Source organism: Phaseolus vulgaris, chromosome 8 (genome assembly GCF_000499845.2).
Source record: "Phaseolus vulgaris cultivar G19833 chromosome 8, P. vulgaris v2.0, whole genome shotgun sequence".
NCBI lineage: Eukaryota > Viridiplantae > Streptophyta > Magnoliopsida > Fabales > Fabaceae > Phaseolus > Phaseolus vulgaris.
This window is the reverse complement of record NC_023752.2, coordinates 19,126,178-19,154,000: the sequence shown is the minus strand read 5'-3', so window position 1 is coordinate 19,154,000 and position 27,823 is coordinate 19,126,178. Positions and strand designations below refer to the sequence as shown.

The following is a 27,823-nucleotide window of genomic DNA, read 5'->3' as shown; positions in this document are numbered from 1 at the left end:
ATGCAAAATCCTAAAAAAAAAACTAATGCAAATGTTACACTTAATGCTTAAAAATGAGAAGAAAAAAATGCAAAAATAAATAAGTATAGAAAATAAAAACAACAATAATAAAATAAAAACAAAAAACAAAAATAAATAAACAATGACAGAAAAAAAATAATAAATAAAAACATATAAGATATAAAATAAAGGAAAAACAAAATAAGATAAATATATAAGATATAAAAAAAAAATCCAAACAAGATTAAGATAAGAGATATAAGACGATACTAACTAAGTAGATGTTGATCATAAAAAGAAAAATAAATGAAAGATCATCATTCATTTAATATTTTCTTCAATGGTACATTAAATAGTTTGTGCGAAATGAAACATAATTAAGGACGAGAAAAGCACAATCCAATAATGTTGGGACATGTTCTTTTTGTGTGTCCTGGTGTTTAACAATATGAACATTTTTTTGTTCGATCATGTTGTTCTCTTATGTCAATATCAGTCCTTATTCGACTTGACTTAGGTCTCCCCTTTGAGGTTATTTTCATGTCAGGACTTGGGCATAGTATTTTACTAGTGTATGCAGGCCAATACTCTTCATTTTTTAGTTCCATCAAATAGTATTTCGTAACATGAAAGATCTGTTGCAATGTTGCTGTTTTTATTTTCTATATTTATTTATTTTTACATTTTTCTTCTTCTCATATTTAAGCATTAAGTGTAGCAATTGCATTAGTTTTGTTTTTAGGATTTTGCATTTAGGGTAGATAGACACTTCAATATTATTTGTGCGTTCAATATTAATTAATACTAATTGACTTTGATTTTTTTATAATTATGTCTTATATTTTTTACTTGAAATTTACATGATTACATCATCAATAATAATAAAAATAAATACTAATTTATGTTTATAGATTCAACTTTTATGTTGTTGTAGAGTTTAATTTTTTATTTTCTTTATTCTTAAAAAAAAATTTAAACTAAACATTTTTAATTTATTACTTTTTTATTTTTATTTTGTAAAAACTCATTTATTTATTCATTAATTATATTTCTAACTATTTTAAACATTAAAAATAATTATTTTTTAATGTATTCAAAATTAAAATTATAAAATAAAATTAATTTATTATTTATTTATTTATTTTTGAAATGGTGCTAGATAGGGAAATAAAAAATAAAAGGGTGCTAAATATGGAATTAAAAACAAAAGAGTGCTAGATAGGGAAATAAAAAGAAAAGGGTGCTAGATAGGGAAATAAAAGTGTAAATGGTGCTAGATAGGGAATTGAGCCACCTTAATACATATATGCATTATGAAAAAAAGAATATGAAGTATCTAACATATAAAAATAATAACAAGACATAAGCTTGGTTATTTTTGTTTTTTTTTTTTGTTACATATAACTTTAAAACATATATGTATTATAGGAAAAACGAATAAGAAATATCCATCATATAAAGGAATAATTAAAAAAAATGATTACTTTTGTTTTATTGTTATATATATTCAGCATTCACATATTTTTAATATTTTAATTTTGGAATAAAAATACACAATTTCAGCATTTTAAATATATCAAAAGTAATTCAATGAATTATTTTGAATCCTAAACATACAAAACTCGATAAATAAATATACAGAAGTCTAAATATTATCCCATTCAAGAGGATAAAGCAGATTTATCTAGCATCTTACTAATAGCTAATTTACCACTTAAATATAATATTTCAATTAAATTTATTTTTAATCCAATTAATCACCAATGTAGGCAATATTGGCAATTAATGAAATATTGGTTTCCGAGAAAAAATATTGTTGTAAAGTTATGCATATTTTGTAAATAATCCGAAAATAACATATAAAAAATAATAGAGTATACATTTGAATTATTTTTTACTACAATAAAATCATCATTACTTCAAAAAGCAAATGAATTTAAAAAAAAATGTTTTGAACGCTAAATAGTATTCACTAAATTTTTATTATTAAAAAATTTAAATAAAGTGTGGATAAGCATGGTTATATGGACATAAATTAAAAAATAAATTGCGTGGGTTGAACAGTCACAACTGAAACTATAAATAATAAAAAAAAATAAAAAATTTGAAGGTTAAGTCTGCGTAAACATAATATATATATATAGGAAAATATTTATCTAGGAACAAGGAAATCTATATGAAAAGAAAATATTTCTTAAAAGAAAAATGAGAACAAGGAAATATTTGGGAGTGAGTATGAGACAATGAGTGCGAGAGTGAGACCGTGAGTGCGAGAGTAAGTGCGAAGGTGCGAGAGTTAGACCGTGAGTGAAGTTCTCAGCAAGATCGAATTTGTGCTTTAGACCGTGAGACTTTGAGTTTCGCATTTCCTTCTTTTTCCTATCTCTGCGAGCGTGAGTTAAACCCAAGATTTTGCTTTTTGTGTTCTTTTGGTTGAGGTTTGTGTTGTGTTTCCTTTGATTCTCACTACGAATTTTAGTTTTGAAGGTCTGGCCCTAATGATCCAGAATAATTCCAGTGGTCTGAGGGTTCTTGATTTCAGTGATATGAGATTTTATAGTTTGTTTTCTAGTTACTTGTTACTTGTTGGTGTGAGTTATTCAGGTTACCAACAAATTAGTATTAATCCTATACAAAACACACAACTAAGAAAAGTTAGTAATTCATAATTTTAGTATTTGTGCTCACGAGTAAGTTATCTTGTAGCTTTTGGGCTTGCTCGATCTTGTTTCTGATTACTTTATAAACAAATTCATCCATCACTCTTAAAATTTTCCTAAGAACTTCTTTTGATCCAATGTTGAAGAACCACATAATTCTCCAGAGAGTTAAAATACCGGTACATGACACCAACACTTGCTTCATCAAAAGCATTGGAAAAATTATAGTACAAAAGCATTGCTCATTTGTTTGAAGAAAAATGAAGAAATGATTGTTATGAAAAAAAAAGCATATAAAGCTAAGATGAATGGCATGACAAAGCAAATTCAAGATATGTAGGCAATGATGAAATTCATGCTCAAGCAACAAAATCCAGAATTAGATGATGATGATGTAGATGAATTGATGGTACGTGTTTTAGGCAGACAAAGTAGTGCAACACTACCTCCTTCATTTGCATCAACTCCTAATCCTAATTTTGGATTATCTTGATCCAAAGGTATAATTTAAATTTATGTATTAGAGTAATTAGTATACACTACAAAAAATATGCTTATTAGAATGGGCGAAAAATGGACACAAAGTATAATAAATGGACGCAAAACTATAATTATCATGGGCTTAGCGTCTATTCAAATTTTGAAGCTAATATGCTCAACGTAAAGATAGCGGGGGATGCGGGGGACACATTTTTGCGTAGTCCTAGCCTACATATTGCCGACACAAAATTATATTTTATATTATTTGTTTAAAGAAGCGTGGGTTAAGCTAACAGAGGGGCCACACAATTTTTTAAAAAAAATGTGGGATGGCGTGGGCTTCTCTAAAGAAGCGTGGGCTTAGCGTACGCAAGGACCACATAATTTTAATCATGCATGAGCTTGACCTTCACATTGGTCACACAAAAAGTATATTTGTATTGTTTATTTAAAAAAAGCGGGGGCTTAGCCTATGCTAGTCCCACACAATTTAAAGAAGCGGAGGCTTAGCCCACGCAAGGGCCACACCATTTCTAAACATGCGTCACCTTAGCCTTGACGTTAGTCACACAAAATATTGTTTATTTATATAAGTGAAGGCTTAACCTACGCAAGGGCCACACAATTTTTAAACGTGAGTCGGCTTAGTCCACACTATGACCACACAAAAATCATATTGTGTGTGCTTAACCTACACATGTCCACACATTTACATTTTAAGAAAGTGTGTGCTTAACATTTCTACACGATATACAATATGTGTGCTTCACTTTTGGAAAGATAAACATTTTGTATTTCTCTTTTAACAAATTTTTCTTAACTAGAAAAGTTGATGTTAAGTTTAGATTAATTCAAGAGTAATAGAATATAAAAACTATCTTGTATTCCCTTAAACCAGTACCTTCTAATTTTCATTATTATAGATATAAATTTGCTTTCCATTTATTCGCACAAAAATTTCTTGTTGTTACTTTTCTAGCTTTATTTATTGATTGACGGGTAAAACGGAATGCCATTTTCTTTTAGCTAACAATTCCATTAGGGCTTAGGCTAGTATGCATTGAAACCATCATATCAAATATTATGAGATAAATTTAATGAAATCCTGCGAATACATTATAGCTGGGCACCTTGGCATCGATTTTATGACAGAAATGTTAACTGCTATTTTTTTAGGTACAAGTATCTTATGAGTTGTGGAACATTTTTTTTGGTTGTTAATTTCACACCTAACGCTTGGCATCCATCAAGAATAAACAATTGGTCCTTACATAGTGGATTTTAGATAGTTTATCTTTTAGCTAACAATTTCATCAAGAGTAAACAATTGGCATCACAAAAAGTAACAATGTACAACAACGACAATGCACAATAATATAAATGCACAAAATTCTGATCATACCACTTTGAGAAAGCCACCCAAGTATCAATACTAACCAATAGCTATAGCAAGGTTGACCAATGCAGTCTTCCATATATGAAGGTATTGCTCAAAAAACATATAAAACATTTAATATGGAAAGATCTCAATCTGCATCAGAAAAGGAATGTTAGTTTGGATATAGAAAATGTGGTAAGGATATAAATCTACCACTTGACACTTTAGTTCAATTTAATTGTAATATCTTCAGTTTCCACATTATGTAAATAACCAAAAATATTTTATCCAGACGGTAACACTACCTTTAAAGAATCAGAAACTCTTGAACTGAACTCTCGAGCAGCCCTCATAGAATTAATGTAGTCAATCTGAAACAGATTTACAGTTAAACATGAAGTCCTTTGATACAAATGTAAATAACTAATTATAGAACAAGTAATGTAGATATAAAACCTTCTTGTTAAGTGGGGTATGATATGTACGAAATGGTGAGGCTGGAATAATGTTATTATTGTAGCCTAACAACCAAAACACAGTCAAATAGTTCATGTCATATTACACATTATACTGATTCAGACTTCAGGACTTCAGAACAAAATTTGAACCAAACTTAAAAAGTGAATAAAGTTTCTTTAAATCAATGAACCTTTTAGTTCAACATTGCTGGTGTATGCTCCATGACCACCTTTTGCATAATCAGCAGATGGCAGAGAATTAAGGAACCATGGCAGTTTCTCCCTAAATTGAGTTGTAGATGGACGATCATTATGGAGATCTGAGTGACGAAAACACTGCACAGTTTACAAAGTGTTGGAGTAAGGTCTCAGAACATAAAAAGTAAGGTATTCAAACAGAGAAAAAAATAAAGAGGTTAAAAAACATATGTTCAGTTACCACTGTGCAATCTTTACATGATCCAACTGAATCGCAAGAGTTGTCCCCAGGAGCACAGCAAGGAGGCTAGAAAGAAGAAAAAAACCTGTAAGCTACAATAAAGTTATTGTATGCTTTGATTGCTTTAGAAAAAAATCATCCTCCATCTACATCTTTTTTCTCAATATTTTGTGCAGAAATTTGTTTTAATCTAGCACCATTTCTTTGCAAATATTAATTTTTCATTAAAAGTATTCTTAGCAAGAAATTAAACTCTAGCACATTGAGTAAATAATGAATCTTCATGAACTCGTGAGTACATTCCCTCTGATCAAGACAAGTTATCTATTAATTCATCATGAACATTTTCATAGCAATCCTAACACAAAGTACAAGAAAACATATATTATAAAAGAATTAAGATTTTACACATTAATCACTAGCTTACTATCATATGCACCTGACTTGATCATTAGGAGGGCAATAACTCCCATTTGTAAACTTCCTGCAACACCCAAATGCTTCTAGAGATACCCATACTAGAAAATCATCAAGCCACGAGGCAACTGGCTTGGCAATATAACTTGTGTCTGGAACTACGGCGCTTTAGCAATCTACATGGTAAAGATACATCATCCATTACAGGGAGTATCCAAGTTATCACATGTAGGAAAAGATCAACAACTAAATTGACAAACAAGTAGATGGATAACATGGCCTAGCCACTCATTACATGCAAAAATAACTGCAAAAGGTCTCGTTGAGAAATGATGGATTTGTAATAACAAATGTGGTGCTAACAAAGTATTATCAACTCCTAAAATTAACTGTTATAAACTAACATTTATAACACTCCAAACACAGGTTCCAGCTCCAAACAAAAATCCTTATAAACCTCTGCACCACCTCAATCAAACACAGAAAAGCACAAAAAATAATACCCAATCGAATATTAAAAACCTAAAGTTGAACCAACAACAAACTCACTAGAACCAAAAATCAACTGACCTTCTAAATCAATCTAAGAGGTTAAGCTGCAAAACATCAAAGCCATAACCAAGATTCAACCTCCTGTTCCTGATTTCGAAGATCGAAGCCGATTACGTAGCCTCACTAGCTCACTCACCACAACAACAAATAAATCGGTGCAACAATAGATGAGGGAAGGAAGAAATTGAGTTTAGAACAAATCCCCGATTTCTAGCCTCAGTGCCAAAAATAAAGAACAGTTCTGAAGAAAGAGGGAAAAAGGTAGAAGATTTTACCTAGGGATTGCTACAAATAAAGAATAGGATCTACGCTTTACACTTTGCTCTAAACAAAGAGGGGGGAAACGGAAAAAAATTTAGCTCTCGTGAGTTTGCTTTAAAGAAAGGGGTGAGCTAATGGGTTTCCTCTGAAGAAAGAGGTGAACTTGTTGGTTTTTCTGAAGATTTCAACTCGTGCGTGGAAAAATGAAAACAATAATCATTATTCAATTAAAATAAATAAGTCACATTTTACGAGAATTATCTTTATAATAAATTTTTATGTTGAAAACTAATAGCGTAAGTTTAGAATGGATTAAACTCACGGTACTATTCTATAATCATTATTTGTCGGTGTAGCATCGATCTTACTGCATCTAATAGCGTCTCTCATTTTGGCCTACGTTATTTTCAGCAGCTAATTTCCAAATTTCTTGTAGTGATATTTTTCTTTTTGTGTGGTATGCTTATAGTACTATTTTGTCATCTCGCCATTTAAAAATGCCTTGCACCTAACTCGTTTTTTGTTAGCTAATATATTAGTGTTATTTTTGCTAATGATGTTCAACAAAGTTATTTTGAATCTTAAAAAAGTTGTGACTTATTGCTGAATGGTTGCCTTCCATATGCATTGTACTTGCCTAGTTGCAAATTAAAAGAGCCACCGCACCATGACTGTATTGGTTGTACTATTTGCAGATGAACACAACATTAGTAGTACAACTTAAAATAATCTATTGACTTCATTATTCAATTATATATTGTTGTTTTGTTCATATGATCAGGTTAACTAGGCAATTTATGATATATAGAGTATCTTCTTATTTTATTTTATGTTTATGGATAAATATTCTTAGTAGCAGGTGGTAAGAACCAAGTTTCCAAGACTTAAACCACCAAAATAAATTTGATGTTGCTTATTTTTAGGTACTTTACTTATATAGTTGGATAGAAATGCTAAAAGTTTAAATGCAATTATTACACAAGTATTAACAATGTTAATAAAACGTATACTAAGATTAGTAAAGTAACATATATCTAACATTACAAAGTGACAATTTTATTTTTATTTTCTTGCAGCTTATTAGTGAAAATAGTGTTGAAGAATGTCATATTGGAATCTGAGATGAGGGGCATAATTTTTTTGTAATGGCTCTAATTTAGAAAGATTTATCAACAAATACAATGAGACTTTATACATTGAGACTTGAAACTTAGAAAAATATATATTTTTGAAATTATTATGCGACAATGAATTCTCTAGATATTACAATTTATGATATCCTTTCAAATGGAAAATATATGATTTAAAATAAGATCACCTAAATGTATAAACACAATTTAAAATAATATAGTAAAAACTATTTAAATGGTTATATTTCTATATTTTCACATTTTTAATCAACACTTAAAGAAGCGTTGTCTGTAAGAATAAGTAACACCAAAAAAATCATCGCATAAAAGAAAAAGTAACACAAAAAAAATTATTGCCTAAAAGAATAAGAAGAATAAGAATAAAAGAATAAGCAACACCAAAAAAATTATTGCCTAAAAGTGATTCTAAAAGTGTTGCCTATTCTCATATTTTAGGCAACGATTTTTCATATTTTGTTACCTAAACCAAAAAATTGTTCCCTATTATTTTAGTCCACGACCACCTATATAACAACTCAAATTTGTTGCCGAAAGTTTAGGCAATAGTTTTTACAGTATAGACAACGATTTTCTATTGTTGTCTAAAGTCATTTTTGTTGTAGTGAGTAGTTTAGACTTTTGCATCAAACTATGATAAAAGTACACATTCTAGAAGACATATAACTAGGCTAGAGTTGAGAAGCGCTTATGTCATGTTGTTGTTGAAGAAATTAGTTTAACTCTTCATCCAAGAGATTGATATGACTTGTCTATGAACATATCTCTTTAGTCAAACAGAAGCAACAAACATTTCCTACAACATAAAATAAGCATATATATGTTCATTGTAGTACAAGGTTAACTTAGACTATATGCGTATCATATGAGAATATATATGCTTTATCAGACAAAAAAAAGAAGACTGCACAACGTTGTTTCATCTAACAAATGAAACACTTGTGTGTTACATGATTTGTTGTTGAAAAACTTTCATCTTATAGATGATGCCTGATCTTGTTTTGTGCTTTATAGTTTTCAACACTTAATCAAAATAAGAGGGTGTTGGGTTTTTGTTTAAACAAACAGTTATTCCCTAATATCTACTTTTTAATTAACTTCATGTTGTCATATAAATGTTTTTTATATTTTTTTTTTCTAGATTTCTACTTATATGTGAGTATTATCAATTTATTTGGAATTTGTAATTAAGATCTTATTTTGGAAATTGAAATGGGTGAGGATAATAATATATAGTATGTTCCTTTATGACAATGAAATTAAGGAACGTGCTATTGAAAAATAAACTATTGAATTTGAAAAAAATAAAAGCAATAGGGTTAACATATTTGATTATTAGAGGGATTTTACTAAGAAAGAGTGGGTAAGAATGGAAAAGAAAGCGCAAAGTAAATGATTCCAACAAAATATACGTTATTGGTGAAAGAAAATATATATGATATTTCTCATTTTAACTATCATGCTATGAAGTGTGATAAAAATAAAACTAAAAATATGGATTAAATGATTTTAGATATATAGGATAAATAGAAAGTAAAAAATATGGATAAAGTAGGACAACATGAATTTTTATCTAATATAATAGTTAAACACAAATTGTGATGTAAGACTCCTTTGGAAAAGGTAAGCTATCAAGTCAAGGTGACCTTGAAGGAAACAAACTCCATGGAGAAAATAAAAGCTTACGACCAACTATCATAAGAAACATCATGAAGAACATGATACCTTAGTTAAAGAATAAGATATAAATGTTATGAAAATTTCCCACTTGAAGAAACTCTTCAAAATAAGACTCATTTTGAAAGTGTTTCATACTTTAAATACACTCAAAATTCTCACAAAACTTGTTTTTTTCAATTTCCAATGTAATTGTAGGAGGAACTCCTATTTATAAAGTGGAGTTTGGCTACTCTTTACAAATGAGTTGAAAAGGAAAACAAAACTTTCGTGTATTTCTATCTACTTTAGATGTCTACCTTGATGTGGATATATGTAGGAAGTTACAACCTTATAGGTATGACAAATAAACTCATTTCTATGGGTATTGTCCAAACTCGTCTAAGTTTTTGATGGAAACCCTCACATTAATTGGACATGAGTATGAGTATGAGTTATACCAAAATTTAAAATTGAGTACGAAAATGGAGATGAGAATATATATATATATGTATATATATATATATATGTATATATATATGTATATATATATATACACACGCTATCCTTGATTCCATATATCCAACTTCATCCCTATTTTAAATTACTAAAACACCCATAACTTATTAGGTAACATAAAAAAACTTAACTTTGTTATTCTTTCGTATCCTTAGTTTCGTTTCATTTGAAAAATCCTTATTCTTTCTCTGACCATACAATTTTTCATTCCCTATTTCAATTATTGCTAGACTTATTCAATATTAAAAAATTTCACTTATACCCATAAAAGTACTTTCTCTTTTATCATTATCTTTTTTTTATCATTATCTTGATTACACATTCTTCATTTATGTAATTTCGTTCAAATGATGTATTACATTTTAAGAAACATAAGTCTCAATTTCATTAAATTAAATAGTTTTTAGGAAACACTTTTGATTATTTCTACTCATTTTTAATATTCTTATTTATTATTTATTTTTTCACATAGAAATATTCAACTCTCAATTTTTTTCACATGAGATAGTCAAATTTAAATAATATTATAATAAATATATTGTTTTACTTGCATTTTGTAAAATTTTAAAATGAAATTGTAAACATTGAATTTGTTATAAAAAAATATTAAACTACTTATGTGGAAGTTAAAATTGGAAAAAATGAAAAAAATATTCAAAAAAGCTTAAGAATGAACATTTTTTTTTTCCACTGAGATCATGATTTATTTTTTATTTTATGTAATTTGCTTACTTGATGTAATTAATTGAATTTTTAATTATTTATAATATAATTTTAATAATCTGATTATCATATAATTAACTTAAAATGTTTAAAAAAAATAAACTCAAAACCCAACTTGTTCATAAATTTCACCAGCAGCAAAAAAATATAATAAAATGTAAAACTAAATATTTTAAATTTTGTTGAGAAGGTGGGTTAGGCCCGTTGGGTGAAAAGCCCAACCCACACTCTCCAGCAACAAAAAACCCTAATCCAGTAATCCTTCTGCGCCTCCCTCTTATACTCAAAACCTTAGCACAGACACACAGAGGAAGAGACCAACGAACCAACCATCAGTGTTGTGAGAGAGAAAGGGAGAGAGAAAAATGGTTTCAGGTTCAGGGATCTGCGCCAAGAGGGTGGTTGTGGACGCGCGCCACCACATGCTGGGAAGACTGGCCTCGATCGTGGCCAAGGAGCTTCTCAATGGGCAAAAGGTGGTGGTGGTCAGGTGCGAGGAGATTTGCATCTCCGGGGGACTCGTGAGACAGAAGATGAAGTACATGCGTTTCCTCCGCAAGCGCATGAACACCAAACCCTCTCATGGCCCCATTCACTTCCGGGCTCCCGGCAAGATCTTCTGGCGCACCGTTCGTGGGTTAGTTTCATACCTTTTTGCCTCTTTTGAAAAAAAAAATCATTAATTTACACTTTTTTAATATTTGCAATTGGTAGGACATTGTATAATTGAAACCTCGAGTTCTAAAAGTCTAATTTTTTCCCATGACATGATGAATGTCTTAGTAAATTGATGTGTATTGATGTTTGTTGATGAAAAATTGTATCTTTCACAATGAATATTGTGCTTGATTTTAATCGTGTTTAAGGGGTTAAGTGATCCGTGTATTCAACCTTGACTAGTTGGGTAGTGTTTGATGTTTTGGGGATTAATTTGTATTTTTTTCAATGTTAGATACTAATCCTTGCAATGAAGGATAGTGGGATTGTGTTTCGATGTTTTGGGGATTACTGTGTAATTTTTGCATTCTTAGAGTATGTGTTGCGATGAAGGATATTAATGTTGTTAATTAGTGGGATGTTTTTCTGAGAAGGATGTTTGTGTTTTCAGGATGATTCCTCACAAGACAAAGCGTGGGGAAGCTGCTCTTGATCGATTGAAGGTGTATGAAGGTATTCCTCCTCCATACGACAAGACTAAGAGGATGGTTGTCCCTGATGCTCTCAAGTGAGTTTTCCTTAGTATTTTTATTAATTTAGAAGAATTGATTTCGGTTCCTCAATCTGTTTGGATGTTATTATTGTGGTTTTTGTGGATGCTGAACTGGTGAATGGAATTAACTAGGGTGTTGAGGCTTCAGAAGGGACACAAATACTGTCTTCTAGGCAAATTGTCATCTGAGGTTGGATGGAACTATTATGATACCATCAGGGTGAGTTCTTACCTCCTTTTTTTGTGCTTATTATTTTATTTTTTTCCTGGTGAATTGTTGAGGAAAATCACTGGGTGAGTTATGTATGACAATTTGGTCTCAGTGTAGCATAATGTGGCTCTGCTACTGTTGTAATTTTTTATTTTTGGGGTTTCTAATTGCTATGTTGCTAACAGGAACTGGAAAAGAAGAGGAAGGATAGAGCTCTATTGTGTTATGAGAGGAAGAAGCAGCTTGCCAAATTAAGGGTGAAAGCTGAGAAGGTTGCAGAGGAGAAGCTTGGTTCCCAAATTGAAATCCTTGCTCCTGTTAAGTACTGAGTAGTATGCTAGTTAGTGTTTTGAAGTTTTGGTTTGAGGTGTATACCAATCGAACTCCATTTCAGTTTTGCTGGTCATCTTGGACTCTAGATATGATAATCTTGGAATTTGTTTTACTTTGTTTGCTTTAGAATTTTTATGTCATCTGATTAAGTTATTATATGTTTTCTTTTGTGTTGCCCCTATGGTGTGATATAATGATTTGATTGTGGAAGTTAAATTTTACGTCCCGTATGAAGATGGACTAATTCCCATATAATGCTGTTTTTTACACCCGAGTATAGGGAAACAAGTTCGTTCTAAAATTTATTGGATCAAGAGAATCCACACAGTAACATGTTGTAAAAAAAAATTATAAAATTGCTGCAAACAATATTTCAAACATGTAATAATATCTATAAACATTCTCTTTGTTAACTTGTTCATGCCTAATGCTGGGATGTCAAAAAAGTTTTCGAAATTCATAATTTTTAAGTATTACAAAGTCATTTAGTTATGTTCTATTTTACTGTGAAGAAAACTATAATTGTCAGAACAAAAATTTCTAATTGTTGCCATGTCATGCTAAAGTCTCTAATCTCTATTTTCTTTCATGTTTTCGAGCTTCAATATTTTTTTACCATAATGTCTTTTTTGTGTTGAAGTTTTGTTTCATCAAAAGCATAATTTTTTCACGGTAAAGAATTAGATGACAATTAAAGGTGCACAATATGATTTTGCAAATAGCTTAAAGTTAGATGGTTCGATACTTATTTTATAAAATGTATCCATATGAAGTTTTTTCCTTAAACCAACCAATTGAACAATGCTGTGTTCGCATCATTAATTTACCTTGTGTAAATTTCCTAATTGATTTATCATATTCCTTAGATTTATTAGTTCACAAAAAATAATTTTACACATTTGAATATCATGAGAAATAAAGAGTGTTTATTTAAAAACAAGAGGGAAGCAAAAGGTCGAACTAATTGAAAGGAAAAGTTGCTATAATCTTTTTGTAGAGTAGAATTCATGACATTTTTAGGTTTAGGGTCTATGTCATATACATCAAATACAAAAAAATTGAAAGGCATTGGGAATATTACAGTTAAATAAGGAGTCAATTGAATACCCATTCTTGGCTTTGGAGAGACATGGTTTGTAAATAATAGTTATAAATGACATACAAAAATGTGACAAGATATATTGCCAATCCAAACGCCGAATAACATCCAAATAATTGTCGTTTTGGAGTATTGTATTAGAAATGAAAAGATAGGAGAGTAGATGATAAATTGTATTCTAGACATAGATTATAATATTTTTCTCCTCATCAGCTACAATTCTACACTAATTTTGACGACAAACTAACTTTGTTCTTTCATTCATTGTTTTCTCTATGTGAGAGGGAAGAGGTATTGGAGGCATGTGACTGAGAATTCTTGTTGAGGATGAAACCTTTACTCGCAATGTTTTTGTAAAATGTCCTAAAGCTCTTAACACCGTCATCTAAATTACTCTGCAGCATCTGAGGGGAAAACAGTTCTGGCTTTTCTGAAGCTTTTTTGACCGAGATTACTGCCAAATTTATCTACAAAAAGAGATTGTGGAAGTCACAAACAAGTTTAATGATGGAGTAGTAACAATACTTAAACCCAATAACACTTTTTGATTCATATCATAACAAGTAAAATTAGATACACTAAGGCATTTTTTTCCAACTCTGCTCTGATCACATTGCCTTTGCTGCCTGCATTTGTTTAGGTATTAAAAATAAGAATTTGTTGAAAAAATAACGTTTCTTACTCCTGAGAAATACAAACAAACTATTCCATAAGTTGTCACTACTGATTTACCTAAATATTACCGGTTAATCAACACTAGAAACAAAATTGGATCTTACAAATCCTAACATTTCAGTTGAGCATATACGTCAAACAATTTCAAACTTACAATCCTTACACGATGTTTGATCCTCTCAACTTCTAAAACCTATATAACTATTCATCATAAACTACTGAATAGTAATGAATTTAAAACAGCCTACTCCACATCTTTCATTTGTTTCTATGGGTAGGCTCTCCTCTTTAATATAAGGCAAAACGGTGATTGGTGATCACAAAGTTGCGGCATTCAAACATGTACTGTTTGATTAATTAATGTAGCTTGTTTACTGTAAATTATACATCAATTTGAAGATCTCAGATCAAGAGAAGCTGTGTTTCCATCAACTAATAGTCACTCTTGTAGTCTTGTAATGTAATATCCTAGTTAAACAAATAGAAGTAAAGTAATTCAGCCTTTTATACATATGGATAGTATTTGATCATGAATAATGTCTAATATGCAGAGAATTTAACTTTGTATTTTTGATGGTCATGGTCCTTGAATCTTGATCCTATATGCACATTATTAGTTACAAACATTTTCAAAGTCATGCTTGCTGTGTCTTCGAAAAAAAATCCACCAATTAATCACTGATAAAACTTATAATGGAGGAGCAAAGATGAATATATTGGAGCAAGGCATAAGAAGAATAAATCAAAATAGGCCAGCTAAAAACAGTGTAAGCAATAAACTGATAGCGATGATAAAATCAAGAAAACAAAAATATATTAAAGGAAGTAAATGCTAGGCTCAAAACAAAGTGATGCTTCTAACAATGATAAAGTTGTCATCATACCGATTGTGAGGCCTTCTGCACCAAGGCTTTGGCAAGTGGCACTATGCAAAACCTTTAGACAGAAAAAAGAAAGAAAATTAATTAGCAAGTAAAGTATATATGAAAAAGGTGTTTTGTTGCTTAGCTTGTGTAGATAATTTCATTTGCTTTTTGCGCTCCTTAAATTAGAAAACTAAGCAGTAGATCGCACAGACAATGCTTATAAAGTACATCATTGACTTTTTGTGTATTCAGAAGCCACATAAAAAGATTTAATAGAAAAGGGAAATGTCTTACATTCCTCTGCCTCCATCAAGTGCTTCCTCTGCTGGGTCTTTCCACTCATCGATTCTGTCAGACAAACCAATATTTGAAAAATATAGTAGGGACAACATTAATACATATGAAAGAGAGAGAAAGGGAAAGATGGGGGAGAGAGATTACACCCATCCATAGCGATGGTCAAACAGAAGCTGCTTAGAAGATTGTCTGGAGTTTGAAACATTGACTCTTGAGCTTGAGGATTCCATCTACCACACTTATTTCCTATACTGAGAGTATAAGGAAGTACCTTTGTGTTGATAACTGGAAAAGAAGCTGTAACAACAAAGAATTCAGACAGTCAGAGATTTGTTTAAGATCCAACATAGGGGACATTTTGTATTAGATAATTTTAGCTTTTCTTTGAGCCAATTTCGAAACATATGTCAACTTAGCAAAACTTTAATAGGTTCTGAGACGTTGAAAACTAAGAAAAAAAGTGAAATAAACAGTTTCATTAGCAAGATTTAAAAAAATTATGTATAGTTTTAAAAGATAGGTAAACTATCATAATTAAATTTTTCACCCTGTAGTTAAATTTGACACTCAGCAATTCTTCAAAACAATCATCGGCAAAAGTTCATAGTCAATTATCAATTAATCCACAATAAGTCTTTTTAAGAGTCTGGTTGGACAATTTTTTACAGAAAATCCATAAACTAAAATTGGTTTATAACAGAGAGTAACAATTGAAAATGCAATAATATGCTAGAAATTGATCAACAAAGGCTTTTGTATTACATATGGTATCATGAGTGTTTATATACAATTAGGGAAGCAAAATAAACAACTGTACAGTAAATAGAAAACGTAACAGAAGAATACAGTAAATAGTAACAGAAAAGTAGAAATTAACAGTATTAAGAGCCCCCCCTCAAGCTGGGAATGAATATTTAACATTCCCAGCTAGAAACAAATGGTTTGAAAAACAGTAGGAGATAAAGCCTTGGTATACACATCAGCAAGTTGTAAAGAAGCAGAGATTGGCAAGAGTTTGAGCAGTCCACTGTTAACTTTTCTCTAACAATGTTGATATCATTATGTTTAGTGTGTTCATGGGAAACTTGATTAGAAGAAATCTGTAATACCGATTGGTTATCACAGTATAACAGTGATAGACAAATGAATGGAGGGCAAAAATCTTCATGAATAAAAGTCAACCACTGAATCTCACTAGTAGATGCTAAGGCATGATATTCTACCTCTGAAGAACTTCTAGAATCAGTGGATTGTTTCTTAGAACGCCATGATATTAATGAATCACCAATATAAATTGAAAAACCAGTAATAGAGTGCCACAAATCAATACAGCTGACCCAGTCTGAGTCACTAAAGACTTTATGTTGAAGAATACTATTTGCAGCAAGAAAAATACCAGAACCAGGTGTACCTTTCAAATAACGAAGAACACAAAAAGCTGCTTGACTGTGGTCTAGAGTCAGGCAGGAAAACAAAGTGACTTAAATGTGGAATTAGAGTGAATCCTGGTGTTATAATCAATAGGAGTTGAAACAGGATGTGATGCAAGCATACTATTATCAGATTGTAAATCCAAAACGTATTTTTTCTGGAAGATATGGATTCCTCTTCATTAAGCTCTCCATGTAAAAATGCATTATTTATATCTAGCTCTCCATTTATGAATAGCTACAAGAGCTAGAGAAAATGGACTGTTGTGAGATTTGCAATAGGGTAAAACGTATTAACAAAATCACGACCTTCCATTTGTGTATAGCCCTTGGCCACTAATCAAGCTTTGTAACGTTCTATGCTGCCATCTACACTGTGTTTAATTTTGAAAATCCAGAGACATCCCATTGTAGTTTTGTGAGGGGGTAAATCAGTGAGAGTCCAAGTATTATTTGCTTCTAAAGCAGTAATTTCAACATGCATAACCTTAAGCCAACAATCAGACTTGGAAGCTTTCGATATGACTTTGGTAAACATGATATAATGATGAAAAGAACGAGAGACAATTATAAGAAAAGAAAATTTTCAAGAGGATAACTAATACCTGCAAAATTGATACTAGTTAGTGTATATGCTTGGTGATAATCTTGAAGGTAGGTAAGGGGTTGACGTGAACGATTGGAATGTCGAATATTAATGGAATGTCGAATATTAATGGATTGAGAGACTTGAATTTCAGTAGAAGGAACAATGTTAACGGTATCAGTATAAATATTTGGTACCTGAGTAAGTGTAGATGATCTGACAAAGGAAAAGAAGTGGATACAGGTAAAGAAGGTGAAGAAGAAGGTACTAGAGAATTGTGATGAATGTAAGGAAAATGATCTTTGTAAAAAATTACACAGGGATGAGCTCCAGGATCAAGTTTCTTGCAGTGTGCAGTGTGCAGTGATAGTACTTGCATAGCATAAACAGCCAAACACACGTATAATAGAAATGTCACATCTAAATTTATGAAGATTTTCAAAAGTTGAAGTGTTATTTAAAAAGGGTGTTTGAATGCAATTAATGAGGTATGTGCATGTTGTAGTGCAAAACACCAAAACTCTTGTGGAAGATGAGACTGAAAAAGTAATGTTCTTGTAACATATAGAAGATGTTGGTGCTTTGGTTCTACTATGCCATTTTGCAGTGGAGTTTCAATGCATGTTTGATGAACAATTCCTTTAGAAGAAAAATAATCATGCATGTCAAATTCAACTCCATTATCATAGAAACAACAAATTGTATTTCCATTTGAGTGATAAATTGAATTATGTGAGGAGAACAAGTTTCAGCTTTTGAAAACATAAGAATTATCCAAGTATAGCGTGTATGGTCATCAACAATAGTTAAGAAATATTTATGTTCATGCATGGAATGGAAGTAATAGAACAAGGTCCCCATATGTCTATGTGTAAAATTTCAAAACACGGAGTAGCATGAAAATTACTTAAAGGAGATGACAACTTTCTTTGTAAGGTAAAAAGAATTAGAAAATTGAACTTGACCAGAGTGAGTAGCAAAAACCTGTTGACCATTAGGTAGCGTAACAGAAATAAGGTTAATAAGTTTTACAGAAGAAAAGTTTTGTAAGAGGAAACATGGTCTGTAGCTCCTGAATCTAAGATCCAAGAAGCTACACATTGAAATTGAGTTTGTTTGATTAAAGCAAGTAATGCCTAAAATTGGTGAGGTGAAAAAGAAAAACGAAGATCATTTCTTGTCACAGTGTTATTAACAAATGTGTGTTTGTTATTGGAAAAGTAGTTTCTAGGAGGAAATCCATGCTTGTGATAGAAAACATCTATAGTGTGTCCCGTTCATCCACAATGAGTGCAAATTTTCCACTGTGATTGTTAGCAATTTTTTCGTGTTTTGTATTTGAGGGAAATCCGGTGATTGCAATATCAAACACTTTCTGTATGTCCAAATGGCCACAATGACTACAAGAACTTATAGTAGCTACATTTACTAGTGGGTTTGAGGAAAGATGTGTAATAGAACCAAGAATTTGCCGTTCTTGTTGTACAACATATGAACGTAACGGATCCATGTAAACACATGAGAACAAACATTATTGTATTGCTCGTTTAATCCGCGTAAAAACTGCATTGCTCTATCTTCAAGTTTGTGCTGAGGAATGACACATGAAACTTTGCATGAACATTTAATGGAACAAGTACAAACATGATCTGGTCTAAAATTCTCCAATTCATCCCACAAAAGCTAGAAACTATATGTTTAGAGGAACTATGTAAGAGTTTCTAAACTTTTATACACAAGCTAGAAACTCATTCAACTTTTCCTTATTTTCTCTCATGGAAGTGCTTATGGAGAAGTTTGTCTAAACATGCTCTAAAGTTTTAACAAGATGATTGGAATTTTAACAGTAACTCCTCAAGAAAAGCATGGTCAGATACAAAATAGTTAATCTATGCCTGTGTCAAGACACCAACATACTTAAGCTAGATACAATATAATGCATAAAATTCGCTCTACCATTTTTCTCAACTTAGCCTCAGAATACTTAAAAAGCAAATCAGAGAAGGAAAACAATGTAACTATTACACATGTCAGATTCAGCCCAATAAAGAATTTAAACAAAAACTAATGTAGCAATAGTATCTCTGCCACACATGACCTGATTTCTGTTAATTTCATCAAACACCCTTCACCAGGTTTTAAAACACAGTCTGTGATAATGATTTCGGTATAATGTTAAGCAATTGTGGCCACAAACAGCCATATTTGTCCAAATTTCTCACAATTTCAAAGATTGTGATGAAACCTTGACTATGACCGAAATTTAAGACCAGTGATGTGTGTGCTATTTAACTTTTACACCAATCAAAGAATTACTGAGCACCCAACTTTGAAAACTTTCAAACACAAACGACTGTAATGTATAAATTCTATACCCTTGAACAGAACATAAAGTTCTCTCCATTCTGAGAATTAACAGGTAAGTTAAACAAGGAAAATACGTTATCAGTGACATTTCCAATCGTGAAACTAACCTAGAAGGTACCATAAGTAGAGGAAAACGAAAATTAGACAAAGAAATGAGTTACCTTTTGGATAAAAATTGAAGCTTGGAAATGGGTGTTGCTCAAAATAACGATTATTTAGATGGTGTGAAGAAAGAAATGCGTTTGTGTGAAGCGGCAGCAGAATAAGCTCAGAAAAGATAAAGCTGCGATTTGATGTGTGTGTTTTTATTTTTTATTTATAAAATAGATGTTTGGCAATCATGAATCAGAATTGAACATAGATCTTAGGGCGAATAATTTTTTTAAGAATTACCTTCTTATTTAATATTTGTAAAATAAAAATAGATAATATTTAATTAATACCAATGTAGTATTTTAAATGTACAGTGTTAATGTTTATGTTTATATACTTAAAATTTGAAACTAACAAATACTTTTATTTTCATAAAAACTTGATTAATTCAAGGTTTAATGTTCAATGTTCGAACTGATTTTAAATAAATTATTATATTTAAATCATATTACAAATATAATATCATAATATTATAATGTTAAAATGTAAATTTTTTAAACATATATTTATAAGTTTTTAACTTTTAAAGAGAATATAAAAATTATAATAAAATATGTTATCGTGTTTAAATGAGAATAAATAAAATAAAATGAAGCACTTCAGTGTACCTAACCCTTATACAAAAATCAAAATCAGTTTCTTTGCTCCCAACCAGCTAAGAATCCAACCGACCTTACACCACTTTATCTAAAATTACAAACCAAAACAAGATATAGAATCTCAATAACATCAACCCACCCGTGAAACACACCTTCATGATAAACACAGAAACCAACACTTAAACCATGTATTTGTCAGCAGTCTGACATACACCAAAACCTAATTGCCAAAAAACAACAACCAAACATGCGAGAAGAAATTATAATTCAGACAGACCTGCACACAACACAAACACCTTCCAAGCACAACCCAAGGGGACACACCACTACTTCCAAGTATGGGCAAAAACATTAGTTAAAAAATCCCAAAAAATCAATCTTTCAAATATCTCATACAACAATGAGATTTCAAACACTAATCTGAGTAGGAGAAAACAACTAATCTTTCTTTTACCGTGACCTAATACCAAGTCTTCCTTTGTACCACAGTAAATACCTCCACTAGATTTACCCATTCTTAAACACAATCTTATTCCTGTGATTCCAAATTTCACTTACAATGCCTACCCAAATGCCTCCCCAACACCTAATAATAACATGTTTCAAGCCTATAGGTTTAAACATCCTAAAATGCATTTGTGCATCACAATGTAGAACCGAAGAAGACCCCAGCCACTCGAGACACATAACCCAAATTCTCCAAGAGATCCTACATTCAAAAAATAAATGTCTTACCGACTCTTCTTCCACACCACACAGGGGACATCGATAACTCAAGGTATATCACGTCTCAAGAGATTGTCCTTAATGAGAATGACATTACATAACACCCTTTGTACCGAAGGTAAAATCTTTAAAGTCTAGAATTCCGCGAAGAGTTCCTCAACTACTACAGACTCCTCCCCCATGAAAATATTATAGGTTGCCTTCACAGAGAAATCTGTAAAATCAACATCCCTCCAAAGTCATTTATCGGGCTTAAATCCACCCTATCTTGTTAACCTCTTATTATCCAACATCTGCAATAAAAGAACAGCCAAACTTGATTCCCACGCAAAAAGATTTATTCTCCAGCTTCCACAACCAATTATTATTATTATTATTCCAAACCCCAATTATTATTAAGTCCAAAATTTTAATAACACTTATCAATATTTATTATTGATAATAAATTCATATGTACATAAAATGATAACAATTTTAGTTGTTTTAAGAAAAAGCTTTTAAATAATTTATCATTAGATATTTTTAACTGAATTGACTCAAACCGATTTTCGATTATTTGAAGAGTAATTTCTCAAGTTGGTTTGTGATTTCTTTGAATCGATTATTTGATTTGTGAATGGTCAGATTTGATTTGATATGGAAAAATGAAAAATATATTTTGAATTTAAGATATATATTTTATATTGTGATAAGCAAATTGTTTTTTTTTTTCTTGATAATATCTTATCAAAATTTGTTAAAATTTAATATAAAAATAAAGTTAAAAGTAATAGATTAAAAAGTTAAGTCATCAAAATAACCAAGTTTATGCATAAGATAAAGATTAAGTTCGATTGTATTTATTTTATTTTTTTAAGAAAATAAACTAATTTATTTTTTTTATTATTAGTAGTATTATTTTTCTATTTTTCATTTAAAAATATATATATTTTATTTATATCTTCACAAAAAAATATTAAAGATTTATATAATATATTAATTTGTGACTTAGTTGGACATCAAACTTATTTTACCTATATACTAACGAAGTTATTGATTGTTCTCTTTGATTAAAATTTGGAGAGGTGGATAATAATAAATATTTTGTTATTTGTTTGCATAAGTTTTTCTTAATTTAATTACATCTTCAATCTTACATTTGTGTCATTTCCTTAGTAAATAATTTTTTTTTTAAAGGAGCAAATTCTACATTTTTTAAATAAATATTTTTTGAATTTTTTAATGTGTGTTTAATTATACTGACCATACTTAATAGTTGTTTGATTTTTTTTGATAAAGAGTCTTTTATTGGACTAGTTACTAAATTAAATGAATTATAAATTAAATTTAAATAATATAGTGTAAGAAATAAAAAAAATTAAAACTAAATGCATAAGAAAAGTGAAATACTCCAGTGAAAGTCATGAAAAAAGCACTAAAAGTATAAAATATAGAAGAAGATAGAAATTTATAAAAAAAAATGACTAAATATATTCCTGTGAAATAGTCCTCTTCAAAAATAACATTTAAAACACTATTGTTCAAGATAATGATATTTTAATATATTTAAATAAAGGGGCATTTATTTTATTTTATTTTGTTTCGTACTTATCCATATTTGTTTTCATACCCCTAAAGATATATGAAATGACAGAGTCCCCCAAAAAGACGCGGCATGAAAGGGGTGAAAAGGTCAAGTCATGGGAAATTACCAAATATTCTTCATCCTCTTTCTCGCTCTCCTCACTCCTTGTCTTCGTCTGCGCCCTAATCAAATTCAATTCCAACTCCTCTCATCAAAACCCGCACTTGAACCAATCCTCACTCGTGAAACCCTAATTCGATCTCAGAAGAAGAAGAAGAGGACCGATGTGGGCAGCTTCTTGCCTTGCGTCATGCTGCGCGGCGTGCGCATGCGACGCCTGCAGGACCGTCGTTTCGGGAATCAGCCGTCGTTCCGCGCGGATCGCTTACTGCGGCCTCTTCGCCTTCTCTCTCATCGTCGCTTGGATCCTCCGTGAGGTCGCCGCTCCTCTCATGGAATCTCTTCCATGTAACCATCCCTTCCTTTTTTTCCCCTTATAATCATCGACTTCATCTTATTTCTCAGTCGTCAATTTTCTCTACGATTGTTAAGTTCTGTTTATGCAATGAATGTCCGAAACAAAATTGAGTTACTCTTGAAATTAACTAGCTGTTAATTGAAAGCATATCATTTGTTGTGATTGTCATGGCGCCCGCCCTAGGGTTTTATTATCAAGCATATATGCCTGGTAATTGTGTTTATTTGTTATTTTTATTTTCAGTACAAAATTGGTTTGTTATATAATTTCTTATATCCTATGTAGTACAAGTTCATAATTTTTATCCTGAGGTGAAGTGTTGTTGCATATTAAGCCATAATTAAGGCTTTGCACTCTGGTGGGTCTCGAATTATCCCTCACAAGGTTCGGTCTTTTGAATTAGTTATGAGACTAATTTTTTGGTTGGGAGCTAAGTCACGCTGAATTTTCATATCTTTTCTCCAAGGATGTGTAGTTAATTGCTGGTTTTGGTGATGTGGGTGTACTGTTGGATGACTGAAGTTTTTGAGATGTGTAGATGAGATCGTTGTTGTTAATGCTGTTGTTAATACCGCAGGGATTAATCACTTCAGTCACACTCCTAGCAGAGAATGGTTTGAAACTGATGCAGTTTTGCGGGTTAGCTTGGGGAATTTTCTGTTTTTCACTATTCTAGCGGTTTTGATGACTGGTGTAAAAACCCAGAGGGATCCTCGGGATGGTATGCACCACGGAGGTTGGATGATGAAAATTATCTGTTGGTTCCTTCTGGTAATCTTTATGTTTTTCGTTCCAAACGAGATCATCGGCTTCTATGGTAAGAATTTCTTCTAATGTGATTTCCATTGATCCATAGTAGTTGATTATCTCACATGTTGAACTCTTTGTACTTCTACGTTGCTTTAGTCATATATTTGGGCCTGCATAATATGATTACAACTTTGAAATAAATAGTATCAGGACGTACAATTTGTCACTGGAAAATGTAGCTATACTTCTGGTTCATGCCTGATGTCTCTAGCCTTGAATAAGACGACTTCTTTGTGCTTCTAGACATAGAGTGTGTTTGAGACAACTGCAAAAATGAGATTATTTCAACAATTGATTATAATTAGAATCAGTTTTATTTGGGTAAGTTAGCTCAAAATATTTTTAAAATATTTGTTTGGATACAACAAAAAATAAGTTTGGGGGTATATGTCTATAGAAAGGGGAACAAAAATGTTGGGATATTTTGGGGTAATTTGGCAAGAATTTTCTTTAGGAGAAAGAAAAGCTTTTGGTAATTGATCATGAGCTTCAAATTTTCAGAATATGAAAAAAAAACTCCTATTTAAAGAAAAAAGGGAATTTTACAAATTTCAGTTATTATCCGCAACACACAGTTAGAGGACTTAGCTGTGTCATTGGATGATGGAAGTCCAGCTGGAATGAAAAGATTGTTGTAATAAACCTTAGATTCTTTATAATATACCCTTGTACCTTATTTATTTGAGCTATTCGTTGAATTTGGAATTACTTCTCATGATCAAAATATTGTTTTAAAAATCATTTGATCACTGTATTGTTTTCTTTAAATGTCTAGTGTAGTGAGTGACTCACAATTTGTTTGAAATCTTAATGAAAACAGTATCCAGTCTTAATAAAAGCCTTAAATTTTAGAGATACCAAAGATTATTGTGCTTAAACAGATTGAATTGAAAGAGGATATGTATATATGTGTGTTCACATACACTTCACATGCACTTGATATGTAAATTATTTCATTGTTTATGGTAATGATGAGGTATTACAATACGCAGAAACAATATCAAAGTTTGGCTCGGGCATGTTTCTCCTTGTTCAAGTCATGCTCTTGTTAGATTTTGTTCATGGATGGAATGACAAATGGGTTGGATTTGATGAACAATTCTGGTTAGTTTTTTTATTTCACTCCTGTAGTGTCATTTTCTTTATTTGATTAGTTGTCATTATATTTTTGAATTAGTATTTCAGTATTTACCTGTTTATTTATACAGGTACGTTGCACTATTTGTTGTTTCACTTGTTTGTTATTTGGCAACATTTGCATTCTCGGGAGTTCTCTACCACTTCTTCACACCATCTGGACAAGACTGTGGCATCAATGTCTTTTTTATTACCATGACCCTGATTCTCGCATTTGTTTTTGCCATAGTGGCTTTGCATCCTGCAGTAAGTTCATTTTTTTTATTTATTTTCATTGTAGTTAACTACTATTAATTTATTTTCCTTGTTTTTCATATGCGCTATGTTAATTTTCCAAATATGTCTCTTATATGATATTGATTTGTCTTGTGGTTATTTTCCATTTGTTTTGATTTGACTTAAATACTTGGTTAAAATATTACTATGTAGAAAGTTCATATATAATCTTTTTATTTATTGAAGGTACTTTCTTTTCTGCTATCTTTGTTATCTTGGGTTAATGTTTCTTACGGAGCGGTAACTTAGTAGAGATGTCTCTAAAAAGTATATTTATTCCTGTGAGCCTGGATGTGACTGAAATTTTCTAATTTGGGCTTGAAGCATAAATTACTGAAGTTTTATTGTTTAGATGGGAATTAATTTTATCCTGTTTGTAGATCATTCATTACTTTCGTTGGATTTGAGGTTTCTGAATTATATTCATATTCAGGTAAACGGAAGTGTTTTGCCTGCTTCAGTAATATCATTATACTGCACTTATCTCTGCTATAGTGCACTGGCTAGTGAACCAAGAGATTACGAGTGCAATGGTCTTCACAAACACTCCAAAGCTGTTTCCACTGGCACCGTTACAATGGGTTTAGTCACAACTGTTCTATCTGTTGTTTATTCTGCTGTGCGGGCTGGATCTTCTGCTGCAGTCCTTTCCCCGCCTAGCTCCCCTCGAGCTGGTAAATATTATTTAAATCCAATGTTTCTCTTTCATCGTTTATATTAACAATTCAAAAAGTTGATCACCAAATATCTGAGTTTGAAATCTAAGAATGGTTTTATTGACCTTGAAGCTGAATTTGATGTTGGAGTTTGGTGGCATGAAAAGAAATAATAATGTCTTGTTATTTGATTATATCATTGAATTACAGAAGTTTGTGACATGCAAATACTGACTATCTTTCATTTCTACTGGTTCTGCAGGTAAGCCTTTGCTTCCATTGGATGCAAGGGAGGAAGAAGATAAGGAGAAAGCAAAGCCAGTTACATATTCATATGCCTTCTTCCACTTGATCTTCTCTCTTGCTAGCATGTATTCTGCAATGCTTCTGACAGGTTGGTCAACATCTGTTGGAGAGAGTGGGAAGTTGGTTGACGTGGGATGGCCTTCTGTGTGGGTTCGGATTGTCACTTCCTGGGCAACTGCTCTGCTTTACTTGTGGTCTCTCGTAGCTCCTATCATGTTCCCAGAAAGGGAGTTCTGAGCATCATGTTCCTCAGTTTCATGATTGAGGAAAAATGTATCTCCCCTAATTAATTAACTACTCCATAGTCGACTGGTGTTGCTTTGGAAATACGGTGTGCATCTATATCAACATACATTGGAATAAAGTGTTATGAATGACATGATTCCAAGTCGTGTGCTTTTAACTGTATAGTAAAAGATTTGTGCCATGTACAAATCTTTATTTGTCCATATGATCTGACTTTCTGCATTTAAAATCATGCAATTTCATTGTCTTGTCCGTGTGTTGTGAACTGATCTTCAACATTGAAAGAAGAATGAATAAGAACATTCTTGATTATGAAAATGATAGTAGGTGAAACAAGGGGAATTTTAGTGCGTGTCTGTATACAGCATTTGACAAGGAAAATAATTACTTTAGGCATGTTATCAAGTTTATTGTGTTTCGGAAAAACTTCCTCACGAAATTTGACTTTAGAATGTTTATCAGCGATAAGGATAAGTAGGTATTTTTTTAGAACGAATCTTTTAATACAAATTACTCTAGGGGGTTATTATTCTTTAAGTGCTATTATAAGGAATACTAAATATCTACGTCTTGCGTTTGTTTCGGTTTAAAACAACTCTTTTACATTTCTTTAAAAGATTTAGTTTGTATAGAAAATTTAAAATAATAGTAGTTGAAAATATTTTTGGGAAAAGAAAATAAATATATTTTTATCCTCCATTGAAGATTTTTTTTAATCCTTCCATTAAAATTTTTGCATTTTTAGTCTTCAATTTTTTTTTGTATGTTTGTTTAAACCTTTTCATTGATTAAGTAGTGTTGCTCACTGTAATCCAAGAGTCGAATATGTTAGTGACATGTTGATATCTGTGAGAAAGATCTGAGGCCTTTAGTGATTATGCCTTAAATGACTTCATCAATGTGTTCTTACTCATGGAGTAGACGTGGAAGGGTATGTTTGTTTGGGAAAGTACTTTCATTCACCAACCAACACTCTAGGTTATCGTGGTAGAAAGTTTTATAAACCTTCAAAGTGGAAGGTATGATTGGTTACTTTCCTTTCCCTTTTCGTGTTTATTAGGCTAACAACTTCATTTTGTAGATTTCATACCCTACCAATTTCCTCAA

At 31.3% G+C, this 27,823-nt stretch overlaps 4 protein-coding genes across 9 annotated transcripts; 2 read left to right on the top strand and 2 right to left on the bottom strand.

Moving 5' to 3' along the window:
* Positions 1-4,448: 4,448 nt before the first annotated feature.
* On the bottom strand, positions 4,449-6,850 carry LOC137825832 (uncharacterized). 6 transcript variants are annotated; one of them, XR_011083362.1, is made up of 8 exons: positions 6,660-6,836; positions 6,403-6,507; positions 5,855-6,008; positions 5,416-5,481; positions 5,168-5,312; positions 4,975-5,039; positions 4,824-4,889; positions 4,449-4,671 (listed from the first exon to the last, which is right to left on the bottom strand). XR_011083362.1 is itself a non-coding variant. In XM_068631619.1 (7 exons), the coding sequence occupies exons 2-7, from the start codon at positions 5,846-5,848 to the stop codon at positions 4,651-4,653; spliced, it is 369 nt and encodes a 122-aa protein (XP_068487720.1). In that variant the 5' UTR covers positions 5,849-6,008; positions 6,403-6,836; the 3' UTR covers positions 4,449-4,650. The 6 variants fall into 6 exon arrangements, 1 of the variants encoding a protein (XP_068487720.1); XR_011083365.1 differs by lacking the exon at positions 4,975-5,039 and having other exon boundaries at positions 6,660-6,850; XR_011083364.1 differs by lacking the exon at positions 6,403-6,507 and having other exon boundaries at positions 6,660-6,813.
* A 4,047-nt stretch (positions 6,851-10,897) lies between these two features.
* Positions 10,898-12,622, top strand: LOC137825484 (large ribosomal subunit protein uL13w-like). Its single transcript, XM_068631150.1, has 4 exons — positions 10,898-11,328; positions 11,800-11,916; positions 12,034-12,121; positions 12,298-12,622. The coding sequence occupies exons 1-4, from the start codon at positions 11,057-11,059 to the stop codon at positions 12,439-12,441; spliced, it is 621 nt and encodes a 206-aa protein (XP_068487251.1). The 5' UTR covers positions 10,898-11,056; the 3' UTR covers positions 12,442-12,622.
* A 977-nt stretch (positions 12,623-13,599) lies between these two features.
* On the bottom strand, positions 13,600-20,059 carry LOC137825483 (uncharacterized). The gene is made up of 5 exons (XM_068631149.1): positions 19,927-20,059; positions 15,529-15,679; positions 15,380-15,433; positions 15,104-15,155; positions 13,600-14,011 (listed from the first exon to the last, which is right to left on the bottom strand). Exons 2-5 carry the CDS (start codon positions 15,585-15,587, stop codon positions 13,802-13,804), a joined length of 375 nt encoding a protein of 124 aa, XP_068487250.1. The 5' UTR covers positions 15,588-15,679; positions 19,927-20,059; the 3' UTR covers positions 13,600-13,801.
* A 2,864-nt stretch (positions 20,060-22,923) lies between these two features.
* LOC137826212 (uncharacterized) lies at positions 22,924-27,034 on the top strand. The gene is made up of 6 exons (XM_068632099.1): positions 22,924-23,275; positions 23,863-24,102; positions 25,088-25,199; positions 25,304-25,478; positions 25,942-26,182; positions 26,427-27,034. Exons 1-6 carry the CDS (start codon positions 23,092-23,094, stop codon positions 26,705-26,707), a joined length of 1,233 nt encoding a protein of 410 aa, XP_068488200.1. The 5' UTR covers positions 22,924-23,091; the 3' UTR covers positions 26,708-27,034.
* Positions 27,035-27,823: the final 789 nt, after the last annotated feature.

Coding starts and splice junctions, on each gene's coding strand:
- LOC137826212 (XM_068632099.1), top strand. CDS start 23,092: ATGTGGGCAGCTTCTTGCCTTGCGTCATGCTGCGCGGCGTGCGCATGC. Junction 25,200..25,303: donor GGATTTGATGAACAATTCTG/GTTAGTTTTTTT, acceptor TTATTTATACAG/GTACGTTGCACTATTTGTTG. Junction 26,183..26,426: donor GCCTAGCTCCCCTCGAGCTG/GTAAATATTATT, acceptor CTGGTTCTGCAG/GTAAGCCTTTGCTTCCATTG.
- LOC137825484 (XM_068631150.1), top strand. CDS start 11,057: ATGGTTTCAGGTTCAGGGATCTGCGCCAAGAGGGTGGTTGTGGACGCG. Junction 11,329..11,799: donor TTCTGGCGCACCGTTCGTGG/GTTAGTTTCATA, acceptor TTGTGTTTTCAG/GATGATTCCTCACAAGACAA. Junction 11,917..12,033: donor GTTGTCCCTGATGCTCTCAA/GTGAGTTTTCCT, acceptor GGAATTAACTAG/GGTGTTGAGGCTTCAGAAGG.
- LOC137825483 (XM_068631149.1), bottom strand. CDS start 15,587: ATGTTTCAAACTCCAGACAATCTTCTAAGCAGCTTCTGTTTGACCATC. Junction 15,434..15,528: donor TTGACCATCGCTATGGATGG/GTGTAATCTCTC, acceptor TTTGTCTGACAG/AATCGATGAGTGGAAAGACC. Junction 14,012..15,103: donor TGCAGAAGGCCTCACAATCG/GTATGATGACAA, acceptor CTCTTTTTGTAG/ATAAATTTGGCAGTAATCTC.
- LOC137825832 (XM_068631619.1), bottom strand. Junction 5,040..5,167: donor CAGCAATGTTGAACTAAAAG/GTTCATTGATTT, acceptor TTTGGTTGTTAG/GCTACAATAATAACATTATT. Junction 4,890..4,974: donor ATACCCCACTTAACAAGAAG/GTTTTATATCTA, acceptor AATCTGTTTCAG/ATTGACTACATTAATTCTAT.